The following is a 13,105-nucleotide window of genomic DNA, read 5'->3' as shown; positions in this document are numbered from 1 at the left end:
ACTGCCTCTCCTTTGCCCACTGGGCAGAAGGGAGGGGCCCGGGAGCGCCTCCCAGGGAGACAGGAAGGCAAGGAAGGGAAGAGGCGATCTGGAAGGGCACACAGAAGCCATATGGCCAGGGCCGTGTCTGTGGGTGGGACTGAAGCCCAGGCTCTGCCACTTCCAAGGGATGCTACTTAAACACCCTGTAATGCACAGGGCAGCCCCCGCGACCAGGAGTTATCAGAATTAGCCAGCCCAAATGTCAACAGTGCTGAGGACGAGAAGCCCTGCCATGAGAGGGCAGAGCAATGAGAAAGGAATGGCCCACGTGGTTCCTAAATGACCACAGGGCACAGAGATGCCCAGCAGCCTGGACCGACCAGACTGTCACATAAGAAAAAATGAATTTCTGTGTTTTTTTAACTTTACATTTTGGGGTCACCTTTCACAAGCACTTAATACTCTACCCAGCACATTGTAAATGCTCAGAAAATGGCAAGCTTTAAAAAAAGAGGGAGTTCCCATTGCGGGTCAGTGGGTTAAGGAGCTGATGCTGTCTCCGTGAGGAAGCGGGTTCGATCCCTGGCCTCACTCAGTGGGTCAAGGATCCGGCGTTGCCGTGAGCTGTGGTGTGGGTCGCAGATGCGGCTTGGATCCCGCGTTGCTGTGGCTGTGGTGTAGGCCGGTGGCTACAGCTCCAATTGGACCCCTAGCCTGGGCACCCCATATGCCTCGGGTGCGGCCCTAAAAGGACAAAAGACAAAAAAAAGGGGGGGGGGGACACAGAGCAGCAGAGAAGGGACAAGGCCAGGCTGGCAGAGTCAAGCGGGAGGGCCGGGGGTGGCGGGGCACTGACCGTGATGGGGAAGAGCCTCCCAGGCACCTGGACCACGGGGGCCTGGCCGAAGTAGGCAGAGAAGAGCGAGGTGTTGACGGTGGCGGACATGAGGATGACCTTGAGGTCGGGCCGCCGGGGCAGTAGGCGCTGCAGGACCCCCAGCAGGAAGTCGTTGTGCAGGTGCCGCTCGTGCACTTCGTCCACGATGAGGACCCGGTACTGAGGCAGGGTGGGCTCCCGCTGGACGTGCCTCAGCAGCAGCCCCACCGTCAGGAACACGATCTTGGTGGCCGCCGAGCGGGTGCTCTCAAACCGGATCTGGTAGCCAACCTGCGGGGGTGGCGAGGGAGGGCGCGGTCAGGAGGGGATCCTGGGCCGGGCCACAGCCCCTCGCCTGCCCCAAACGGAGAATTGGAGCAAAAGGCCCTCATCAGACTGGCGTCCAGCAGGCTTGGCTTCGAATGCCCCCACTGCCTCCTGGGCCCATGGACTTTGGGCAAGTCCATCTCCTCGATGTTTCTTCCCTTCTAGGTGCTGTGAGAATTACCCGTTATTGAGGCAGGTACAGCACCGGGTGCCAACTACTTAAAACAGCACAGGGGAGTTCCCATCGTGGCGCAGTGGTTAACGAATCCGACTAGGAACCATGAGGTTGCGGGTTCGGTCCCTGCCCTTGCTCAGTGGGTTAACGATCCGGCGTTGCCGTGAGCCGTGGTGTAGGTTGCAGACGCGGCTCGGATCCCACGTTGCTGTGGCTCTGGCGTAGGCCGGTGGCTACAGCTCCGATTCAACCCCTAGCCTGGGAACCTCCATATGCCACGGGAGAGGCCCAAGAAATAGCAGCAGCAACAACAACAACAACAACAACAACAACAACAACAACAAAAAATAAAAAAATAAAACAGCACTGGCTCACCTTTCTTTGCGTCCTCACTGTTGCAAAGCGCTAGCGGAAGTGCTGTGTGGGTGTCAAGCCATCTCATCTTCACAACAAGCACACGCACGGTGTAAAAACTACCACTATCCTCACCTGACCATGCGAGGAACTGGAGTCACTCAGCCAAGGCAACACAGCCCAGGAGTACCAGTGACAGAAAAAGCGTCTTTACCCCCACCTCACCCCCCCACACACACACAAACTTAGATGAATTACTCTAAACGCCAAAGCTGTTAGGAAAAAAACCACACCTTCAGGACCTTAAAGCAGGTAACAATTTCTCACACAGACCCCAAAGAGGACAAACCTTGGAAGGAAAATGACAGACTGGGTTAAATATAAATGAAAAGATACTATCAGCAAAAGACACCATTCAGAAAACAAAAAGCAACTCAGAGCAGAAGACCTGCAATACATAAATCCTACAAAGGACTTCCATCCAGATTCCATAAAGACGTATCGATCAAGAGCAAAAACAGGAGTTCCTGTCGTGACGCAGTGGTTAACAAATCTGACTAGGAACCATGAGGTTGCAGGTTCGATCCCTGGCCTCGCTCAGCGGGTTAAGGATCTGGCACTGCCATGAGCTGTGGTGTGGGTTGCAGATGCAGCTCGGATCCCGCATTGCTGTGGCTGAGGTATAGGCCGGCAGCTGTAGCTCCAATTCGACCCCTAGCCTGGGAACCTCCATATGCCGTGGGAGCGGCCCTAACAAAAAAAGAAAGAAAGAAAAAAGAAATCATTAGCACTGCCTGCCTAGAATAAAGATGGATAAACATTTAAGCATTTTCCATTCTTTTTACCGCTTCAGTACTATACTGGGTAATGTTAGGGCCTCTGTCATTTGGCCCACATCCAAGACCAATCTACAGATAAATTTCTCGAAGAATCATTGCTTGGTCAAAGGGTAAGTGCTTTTATACCTTCTGCATCAACACGGCCACAGGGCAACCAACCTACTCCACAAGGTCCCGCTCACCTGCGAGCCGTACTGGCTGAGACTCTCCAAGCCGACGCGCTTGGCCAGGGAGATGCAGGCGATTCGCCGGGGCTGCGTGCACGCCACGTGACTGAAGCCAGCGGCCAGCAGGTACTGCGGCACCTGAGTGGACTTGCCGCAGCCCGTGTCCCCTGCCACCACCACCACCTGGTGCTCCTTTAGCGTCTGCAGGATGCGGTCCCTGTACTGGGAGATGGGCAGTGCGGCGCGCTCACGCTGCAGTCTGGCCAGCCGCGCAAACGCCTGCTTTTGGCCAAAGTCCAGGTAGTGCAGCAGGGCTCCTCGGAACTCAGACACTCTCTCCGGGGGCAGGCTCCCGGCCGGGCCCCGAGCATCCTGGGCGTCGGGGCCGAGGATGGAGAGGTTGATGCGGTAACGCGGGTCGTAAGTGGGAGGGAGGTCGGCCAGTGCCGGGATGCAGTGCCTGAGACGCCCCGCCTCTTCCTCCTGCTTCCCGGTAGCCCTGAGGCTCTGGAATCTCTGCATGCGTTCAAAGAAGGACCAGAACTTCTGGCATTCCTCGGAACCCCGGCGGATATAACCCTCAGCCTGGAAGAAGGCATCCTCGAAGAGGCGACGTTTCTCTGGATGATGCCAGTTCCATCTTTCCCGGGCCTCTTCCCAACTGGGAGTTGGGGGTTGGTCTCGGGGACCCCTGCCCTCCCTTGTCCTGGGAAGGGACATTCTGTGGCTGATCCCTGTGCGATCCCAAAAACGGGCCTGTGCTCTGATCACCTGAACCAAATATACTCCGTCATTCCCCGCCTCCTGCGGTAAGAGGTCAGTGCCCGCAACAAGGAAGCACTTCCTCTTCAAAGAGCGAATTTCCTCCTCCTCGGGGGGGACAGCATCAGGGCAGGTGAGGATGGAGGAAGTGGCCCGGGTCAAGCCAGTGACACACAGGGCATCTCATGACTCCTGCGGTGATCTCTGGGGTGGACACAAGTTCATCCTGGGTTTTCAGGTCCTGAATGCTTGTGGGAGAGAGGAGAAGACACTCATTCATTTTTAGAAACGTTTGCTGAGCGTCTGCTGTTCTGCAAGCAAGCGCTGCGCCAGGAAGATGGGCAGTATCGAGTAAGAGCACACAGAGCTCCCCCCAGGGGTCGTGCTGCTTCACCGGACTCTGACGATCCAGAGACGGGGCCGTGATAAAGGAAGCCCAGGGGGCTAGGGGAGCCTTCTCTGACCACGCTGAGGAATCAGGGAAGGCTCCCCGGAGCGGACGTTTGACTTGAGACCTGAAGGAGTAGACATCGCATGGCCGGTCAACTGCACGACCTGCTCCCTGCTCACGAGAGGCAGTAACACAAGAGAAGTGGGACATGATGAAAACAGTGAGCGAGCTCCCGTTGTGGCTCAGCAGGTTACAAACCTGACTAGGATCCGTGAGGATGAGGGTTCAACCACTGACCTCGTTCACTGGGTTAGGGATCCGGTGTTGCCACGAGCTGTGGTGTAGGTCGAAGGTGTAGGTCGAAGATGCAGCTCGGATCTGGCGTGGCTGTGGCTGTGGCGTAGGCCGGTGGCTACAGCTCAGATTCGACCCCTAGCCTGGAAATTTCCATATGCCACAGGTGTGGCCCTAAAAAAAGAAAAAGAAAAAAGTAAGGCACAGTTTCCTAATTGGGGGCTACCAAGCTTCAGGACCCCAGGGAACCCTTTGAGATTAAGTGCAAAATTTTGCAAGTGCTGCATTGCGTATGTTTCATTTTTACCTGCCTGGCACTTCCCTTCTCTTCTGAGCAAAATACACACTTTTTTGTGGAGCAGCCCCTTCTGGGAAGCCACATGGTTCCCACTGCCTTTAAGTCACAGAATTCCTCTAAGCTGGAGCAGTGACAGAGGTACCCTAGCCAATCATGGTACCTACTCCCCCTTGAACCAGTGACTGGGCTGAGAAGTGGACATGTGACTCAAAGAGGGCCAATCAGGACCATTCTCTGGAATTCACACTAGGTAACTAAGAGAGAAAAAGTTTCTTTTATCTACTGTGGCTAAGCAAGGATGATATAAACCTGGAGCTGTCTGGAGTAGCTCTTGAAGCAAGTAGTCTTTCTAGAAATCTGTCCTACAGAAAAGCCCAAACGTGGGCAAAATGAGGAACGTACGAGGGTGCACACTGAGCAACTGGTCAGAGAGCAGTGGAAGAGGGTCGGGGGAGGCTTATTTCCTTCCAACCCTGGACCTCACAGCTACACAAGAAAAGGACTTTTTGCTTAAGGTTCGGTTTCCAACTCTCAGTTGCATGATAACAAACATCCCCACCTAAGTGTAACTTTCTGGAGGGAACCCCAATCACTCAGCTTTAAAGTAGTTTATGATCTTAAAAGGGTTCTAAACCTCCCACGGTAAAGACTTTATTTTTTTTGTCCTTTTTAGGGCCACACCCATGGCATATGAAGGTTCCCAGGCTAGGGGTCGAATCGGAGCTACAGCTGCCAGCCTACACCACAGCCACAGCAACGCCAGATCTGAGCCACATCTGCGACCTACACCACAGCTCACGGCAACACCGGATCCTTAACCCACTGAGCGAGGCCAAGGATCAAATCCACAACCTCAGGTTTCCTAGTCGGGATCATTTCCGCTGCACCACAAGGGAACTTCCTCAGCTTTATCCTTTACTAGCTGTGTGACCACCGGCAAATTAACTCCTTTGAGGCTTTTCCTTGTCTATAAAACGGAGACAATACTCATCCCAAAACACTGCAAGTTTATCACCGAGCCCAACAGAGAAGCTACATAATCACTAGCACTCAAGTCCAGGGCTTTCCCCCCTTGATGACTAACCCAGCAAAAACAGTGAGCGGACCCCTGGGTATATAACCTGGAAAAAAATTACACTCAAGAGGCCACAATGTGAAATTCCCGCTGTGGCCTAACAGAATCAGTGGCATCTCTGCAGTGCCAGGGAGCAGGTGTGAACCCTGGCACGGCCTGGCACAGTGGGTCAAAGGATCCAGCGTTGCCACAGCTGTGACATAGGTCCCAACTATGGTCTGGACCCCTAGCCCAAGAACTCCATAGGCACGGGGTGGCCAAGAAAGAAAGCAAGCAAAAAAAAAGGCTACAGTTCACCTTGGGATTAGCCGTGTTTTCACCTCCCCAGCCTTCAGGCTCTCAGGGCCGTCCCAGAACGGAGGTCAGACCCGCTCTCAGCACCTCTGAGCTGGGCCCAGACCAACCCTGGGTGTTAGCAGAGCCAGGCAAGGGCTTCTGCTGAAGAAACTGTGAACTAGCAAAGCTATTTCCCACCAAAAGCATAGCCTGTGGGGACTGCATCAAACTTCCTGGTAAACACCGGGGCTGGGTGATGCCCCAGAAGCGTCGTCCGATCAGAGGGCAGGGAGAGGAAAAGGCCTTGAAAGGCAGGTGGGCCAGAGATTCTCAGAAGACGACAGAGACGAGGAAATGGAGGCGCACATCCCTCTCGGCTGCCGCCTGTGCAAGCACGTGGGCCAGAAAGAGCTGCATCCCTGCTACTCTCAAGGGCGTCTATGTTCTCTTAGGCCGCCTATTAACGAGTTTCTGCAGCTACCAGTTTCTCTGTAACTCTGTCACTGACCATCTGGCCATCTCTTGGTCTGCATTTCCTAGGCTGACAGCTTTCAGAGGTTTCCTCTGCTTGCCTTTTCTTGCCTGTCTGGCTCTTTGGGTCTCCGGTCTTTTTCGGTCCATCTTGCCCATCACCCTTCTCTCTCTTCCCTTTCCTGCCTGGTGCCATCTCTTTTCATTTATCTGATTCTTTCCTACTCTGCTTCTATTTTTTCAGTATGATTTTCCTCCATTTGACTCCATCTCGCTTGAGTTCTCCAATTGACTTTCTGGTTTTCTTCGGAACCAGAAGCCTGGCTTTCTGTGTGACTTTCTTTTTATCCTGACTCTCCGTCTTGGGCTCTATCACTGTCTCCTCCTCCATCCTAACCATCTCCTCATCCCGCTTCATTTCTCCACCTAAAATTTTGTTTCCCAGTTGTCTGAAGCTTTAATAGCCAGCATTTACTTACGGCTTATCCATTTATCAGGTACTGTTCTAAACCACTCATGTATTTATATGCATATGCACACACACACACACACACACACACACACAGTCTATATATACACCTTTCTCACAACCCAAAGAAGGTGCTATTAACATTATCTGAGCCAGAGAGCGTTTCATTAAGTGGTAAGCGGCAGATGACCAATTCCAATCTGAGGATTCAGGCTTCATTTTCCTATCTCCAATTTTCAGTGTAATTCTCCATTTTTCAATCTGACACTGTCTTCTTGGTTCTACTTGCTCTCTGCATCCTCAGAATTAATCTCTTCATTCGTCTGGCTGTATCTCCCGTTTCCCACCTATCTTCCTCCATGCTCATCTCTTGCTTTCTTTCCCAGATCCCTCAGCTGCCTCTTTTCAATCCCTCTGTCAGCTCTTGCCAGGTTCTCCCTATTTCACCGGCTCCATCTTTCTATTACCCAGTGGCCTCTCCTGATTCGTCTCTATTTCCTTCATTAACCTGTCATCCTATTGGGTCTATTTCCTTTTTTTTTTTTTTTTTTGGTCTTTTTAGAGCCGCGCCCTCGGCATATGGAAGTTCCCAGGCTAGGGGTCAAGTCACAGCTGCAGCTGCTGGCCTACACCACAGCCACAGCAACTCCAGATCCTTAACCCACTGAACGAGGCCAGAGACTGCACCCACATCCTCATGGGCACTAGTGGGGTTCGTTACCGCTGAGTCACTACAGAAATTCCCCTCTATTTCTTTTGGTCTTTTTTTTTTTTTTTTCTTTTTGCCTTTTCTAGGGCCGCTTCCCGCGGCATATGGAGGCTCCTAGGCTAGGGGTCTAATCGGAGCTGTAGTCCCCGGCCTACGCCACAGCCACAACAGATCCAAGCCGCGTTTATGACCTACGCCACAGCTCACGGCAATGCCAGATCCTTAACCCACTGAGCGAGGCCAGGGATAGAACCCCACGACCTCATGGCTCCTAGTCGTATTCCTTAACCAGAGACACGACGGGAACTCCTCTCGCAGTCCCTGTGAACCTCTCTCGTTGGGACCCACCAGCCTCTTGCTCTGGACCTCGCTAGTTTTCAGCTCTCAACCTTCCTGGCTTTGGCTCCCTCAATGCGTCGAAGATTCTTTTCGTGCCTCTACTGTAGCGGGAGGGGGCCGTGCCCTCCCAGATCAAAGGGAAGAAGCCGTGCTGCACCGCCTCCATCTGACACGCATGCGTACTTCTATATCCCTGAGCGCAAGCGCATCTACAGTTGTCCGCCTAAAACTTAAGAGTATTCCTGATAAGAGGGACAAAGAAACTTAGACGTAGCGGAAAAACAAGCGGGGTATGTAAGGCAGCGCCGTTCGGGGCTCAGCCTCTGGATACTAATCCACCAAGCCAGTGCCTGCACGAATAAACGCTGCTTCCTGGTAAAAAGCCTTAGCGTCTCCTTTCCCAGGACTTAAGCCCCGCTCACACTACTCCTTTCAGCCTCCCCGACCCCCAGGGAACGCTCAGGCTCCATCTCGGTCCACTTCTCCCCGCCGTTCGGCCTCCTCGGGCACATGTCCTCATCTCGGGATTTCTCTCTACCCCTCCCATCGTTCCCAAGCTGTCCCGGGACGCAGCCCAACTCCCGGCGCCACCACCAACACCCAGCGCAGCCGCTCGACCGCTCACCTCACTAACCACAGCGATCTGCTCAACTTCCCGCCCACTGCCCTGCACGCGCCCGAAGCCGGTTCTGCGCCTGCGCACGCCACCCTCACAGCCCAGCCCCGCCCCGCCGCAGAGGGAGGACCCAGTGGGCAGCTTCCAGTAATCCGTCTGCGCCTGCGTCCGGCGCTCTCAGGCCCGGCCTCCCTTCCGGCGGAGCCTGGGAGGAAGCTGTAGCGTCTTGGGGCGGGGAAAGGCAGCACGGTGGTTTGCTTTGCCTTTCGCCTGAAGAGCCTCTTGCCCTCCCGGACCAGTCGGAGGTCCGGGTATTTAGCCCAGCTGGGAAGCTGGCTGGAGCCCAAACACTATTGAAACACTCCCATGAGTGTTTTCTTTATTATAGTTCGTAATTATTAGTGCGTAATTCTGTTAATGTACAATTCACCCTATGAAGTCACTAATAAGTGATACAACCTGACTATCCGGATTTCCGTCTTGGAGGTCCTAGTGATACCTGAAAGATAATACAGGAATCTGGCTTCTTGTTCATCCAGTTGAAGAATGAACTCCGCGAACACAAACGCAGCAAGCAAGCAAAGTGTTTATTAAAGGAAAGCAGATAGCTCCCAGGCTGCTGGGAGTGGGGGAGAAGAGCCCCCTTTCTCTGTTGTCCTATAGGGGTTTTTATCCCTTAAAGATGGGGGGGTACCAACCTGGGGTCCGGAAAGATGTCGCTTTCTCCCAGTGGCCTTGTTCAATTACCTATATCAGTCCCTGTCCAATAGGGCCTTAGGGGTGGAAATGTCCCATAAATGTCATTGTTTCTTTGACCTTTTCTTCCCGTAACCCGAGTCACAGGGGATTAGGGATTAAAATCCACCTGGGCGTAGGTACACTCCTTGTAGTAAACAAGGCCTGTGGGATGTTACTCCCTGGAGCCCTTAGGCCACAAATGTTAATCAAAGGCCATATCAAAGAATGCATGGAAGCCCAGGCTCCTACACTGACAACCTGAGTTAATATTCTCCCTCACTAGCTTGAGGTCATCTTTGCGTTTACTGGTTCCTCTACGGAGAATGTTCTCCCCAGGGACTATCATGGCTTGCAGCCCCACAGTTTTCAGCTTTCTGCTCAAATGTTACTTTCTGGGAGATGTCTTCTCTGACTATGCTACTTTTTTTTGGGGGGGTTCTTTGCTTTTTAGGGTTGCACCTGTGGCATATGGAGGTTCCCAGGCTAGGAGTCTGGTCGGAGCTGCAGCTACCCGCCTATACCACAGCCACAACAACGCGGGATCCAAGTCTGCGACCTCATGGTAATGTAGGATCCTTAACCCACTGAGCGAAGCCAGGGATCGAACCCAAAACCTCATGGTTCCTAGTCCGGATTCATTTCTGCTGAGCCACTATGGGAACTCCTGACTACACTACTTTAAATAGAATCACTCCTTAGCCCTTTCCTGCTTTGTTTCTCTCCATAAAGAATGCAGTTCTGCTTGACATCCTATTTCTTTTAATCTGTCTTTCCCACCAAAATGACTACAAACTTGGGGGGTTCGGGGAGTTCCCTGGTGGTATAGTGATTAAGGATTTTGCCTTGTCCCTGCTGTGGCTCGGCTTCATTCCCTGGCCGGGGAACTTCCAAATGCTGCTCACACACAGCACCCTGTCCCCCCCCCACATAAAAAACCTTCAAGGGTTCAAGGGCCTGCTGGCTTGTGCGTCTGGATGAAGGATGGGTGAGTAGTGGGGAAAGAGGTGGGGAAAAGGAGGGGCAGAAATCATACACACCAAAGCAAGAGCTTTGGTTTCTACTCTGAGTGAACTGGGACCCACGGGCGGAGTTCCATGGACTTTAGATTTTAACAGAGTCCTCTGGCTCCCAAGTAGGGAACGAATATGGGATTCGAGATGAGAAAAAGGGGACCGGGGAGGAGGCTGCTGCAATAGGTGAGAGCTGCAATAGGCAGCTGGGCCAGGATGATGGCAGAGAAGATGGATGTTTTAAGGCAGAACCTGCAGGGATTGGCTGACACATTGGGTTTGGCATATGAGAGAAAGAGAGGTGGCAAGGATGACCCCAAAGATCTTGGCGGGAGTGCCTGGAAATAGGGAGTTGCCATCAGTTGAGATGGCGAAGATGCAGGAGGAGGGCTAAGAGAGAGTCCAGAGTCCTGTCTTCAGCACTGTTGAGTTACCTTTTCATACATTGAATTGGGAGGTCGCATGTGAATTGCATGTAATTTTCAAACCTTTGAGAAACTCTTTGAACATAGGCCAATCCAGGTGTTGTAATCCAAAGAAAGGGAAGAAACTGACTAACCTTGGTTAAAATTTACAAAAGAGAAATACAACTTTTTAAAAAAGGAAAATGGGAGGAAGTAAACAACGAATACGAAATCAGGAAGAAAATAACAAACCACCCACATTAAGATTGAGTAACAAACTTGAAACTAGTTCTTGGAAAAACCATTAAGACCTAGATCTTTGCAAACTTGAGGAAAATGACATATCCAGGCTAAAAACAAGCAAAAACGAAAGAGCAACCTTAGAACGAAAAGGGGATGTTACAATAAACAAAAAGTAAGATTATTCATTTTAGATATTTTACTTAGGGTATGTATATATGTATTTATCTTTGTCTTTTGAGGGCTGCACCCACGGCATATGGAAGTTCCCAGACTAGGGGGTCTAATCAGAGCTGTAGTTGCTGGCCTACACCGCAGCCACAGCAACACCAGATCTGAGCCGAGCCTGGGACCTACACCACAGCTCACGGCAACACCGGATCCTTAACCCACTAAGCCAGGCCAGGGATCGAATCCAAAACCTCATGGTTCCTAGTTGGATTCATTTCCGCTGCACCACAATGGGAACGCCAGCAAGATTATTTTTAATAATCAAGGGACTTTTATGGAGAATTCCCCAGAAATACATTCGAAAACTTTCGTGAAATTGATTCATCTTAAGAAAAATGAAGGCTGACATAATAAGAGAGGAAAAAATAAATTTCAAAACACACAAAAGGCTTTTCTAAACGTATCCGCAAAGAAGTCTCCTAAATGGTAGCTGGCCCCAATGGAGTCACGGCAGGATGTCTCCCACCTTTTCTTGAAGCTGTGTAAATGGTACCAGGACATAATTCTTTTTACAAGGCAGTCTGGGTCTTAATAACTCCTGCATGAAAATTCTGAATAAAATATCAAACAACATATATATATATATATATATATAGTCGAGAACCTACTATATGTCCCTGTATCAGATAAAGAAAAAAGTAAATAGAGAGAGAGAGACACCCCTACCCCCCATCACCGTTGGGGAGCTCAGAATCTGGACAGAAGAAAACAGGATATAGACAAATACAGTTTGGCTCTTTCTTTTTTTCTTTTTTTTTTTTTGCTATTTCGTGGGCCACTCCTGCAGCATATGGAGGTTCCCAGGCTAGGGGTCAAATCGGAGCTATAGCCGCCAGCCTATGCCAGAGCCACAGCAATGCAGGATCCGAGCCGCATCTGCGACCTACACCACAGCTCATGGCAACGCCAGATCGTTAACCCACTCAGCAAGGGCAGGGATCGAACCCGCAACCTCATGGTTCCTAGTCAGATTCGTTAACCACTGCGCCACGACGGGAACTCCCCAGTTTGGCTCTTTCTAAGGCTCGGGATGGGTGGAGGAGAGACAGAAATTAAAGTGGCCCAGATGTTGCCCTTGGGGAATTTACAGTTGAGCTGGGAAGTCCTGTTCTGGAAACTCCCCACCTCGAGATCCTTAATTCAGACACATCTGCGAGGTTCTTCTGCCACCTAAGATCACATATTCGCAGGTTCCGAGGACTGGGATGCAGACCTCCGTGGGGGCCATTAGTCTGCTAGAGGGCCTGAGCGGCTAGCATCCAAGAGTGCCCGGGGGGTGGAAAGAAGCCTCAGATACCAAACAAAGGAGCCTGGATATAACATTTCCTGCAAAACAGAGTCACAGTTTGTCATCCTCTCCTCTCCTTTCCTCCTCTGCTGTGACTCCTGATCCGAGTCGTCAGGGCCTCTTCTATCACAATAGCTCATGGGTTCTGTTCTCCTCCCTCATGGACTAGTTTCCACCAGCAACCGAGGCGATCCAGTCAAAACCCAAATCAAATCAAGGCTCTGTTCAGAACAGGATTGCCTGATTTGGGGTGGGGTGGAGGCGAAAATTACCAAATGCTTGGTTAAATTTGAATTTTTTTTTTTTGTCTTTTTTTTTTTTGCTATTTCTTGGGCCGCTCCTGCGGCATATGGAGGTTCCCAGGCTAGGGGTTGAATCGGAGCTGTGGCCGCCAGCCTACGCCAGAGCCACAGCAACGCAGGATCTGAGCCCGCGTCTGCAACCTACACCACAGCTCACAGCAACACCGGATCGTTAACCCACTGAGCAAGGGCAGGGACCGAACCCGCAACCTCATGGTTCCTAGTCGGATTCGTTAACCACTGCGCCACGACGGGAACTCCAAATTTGAATTTTAGACAAATAATTTTTAGTATAGGTATGTTTCAAATATTGCACGGGACATATTCTGTTCAAATGTTTAGTTCCCGTTATGGTGCAGTGGAAACGAATCTGACAAGGAACCATAAGGATGCAGGTTTGATCCCTGTCCTTGTGCAGTGGGTCAGGGGTCTGGCGTTGCCATGAGCTGTGGTGTAGGTCGCAGATGTGGC

The 13,105-nt window shown here is 51.6% G+C and overlaps 1 protein-coding gene across 1 annotated transcript in view; it reads right to left on the bottom strand.

Annotated features, from left to right (window-relative positions):
* DHX34 (DExH-box helicase 34) overlaps positions 1-8,536 on the bottom strand; it is a 30,177-nt gene extending 21,641 nt beyond the window's left edge. The window contains 3 exon segments of the mRNA XM_003127246.5: positions 839-1,150; positions 2,737-3,731; positions 8,431-8,536. Coding sequence (XP_003127294.2) covers positions 839-1,150; positions 2,737-3,441 — 1,017 coding nt within the window. The 5' untranslated portion in view covers positions 3,442-3,731; positions 8,431-8,536.

The sequence above is a fragment of the Sus scrofa genome, chromosome 6 (genome assembly GCF_000003025.6).
Source record: "Sus scrofa isolate TJ Tabasco breed Duroc chromosome 6, Sscrofa11.1, whole genome shotgun sequence".
NCBI classification, from domain to species: domain Eukaryota; kingdom Metazoa; phylum Chordata; class Mammalia; order Artiodactyla; family Suidae; genus Sus; species Sus scrofa.
The sequence above is the reverse complement of the archived record's forward strand: the minus strand, read 5'-3'. Positions and strand labels throughout refer to the sequence as shown.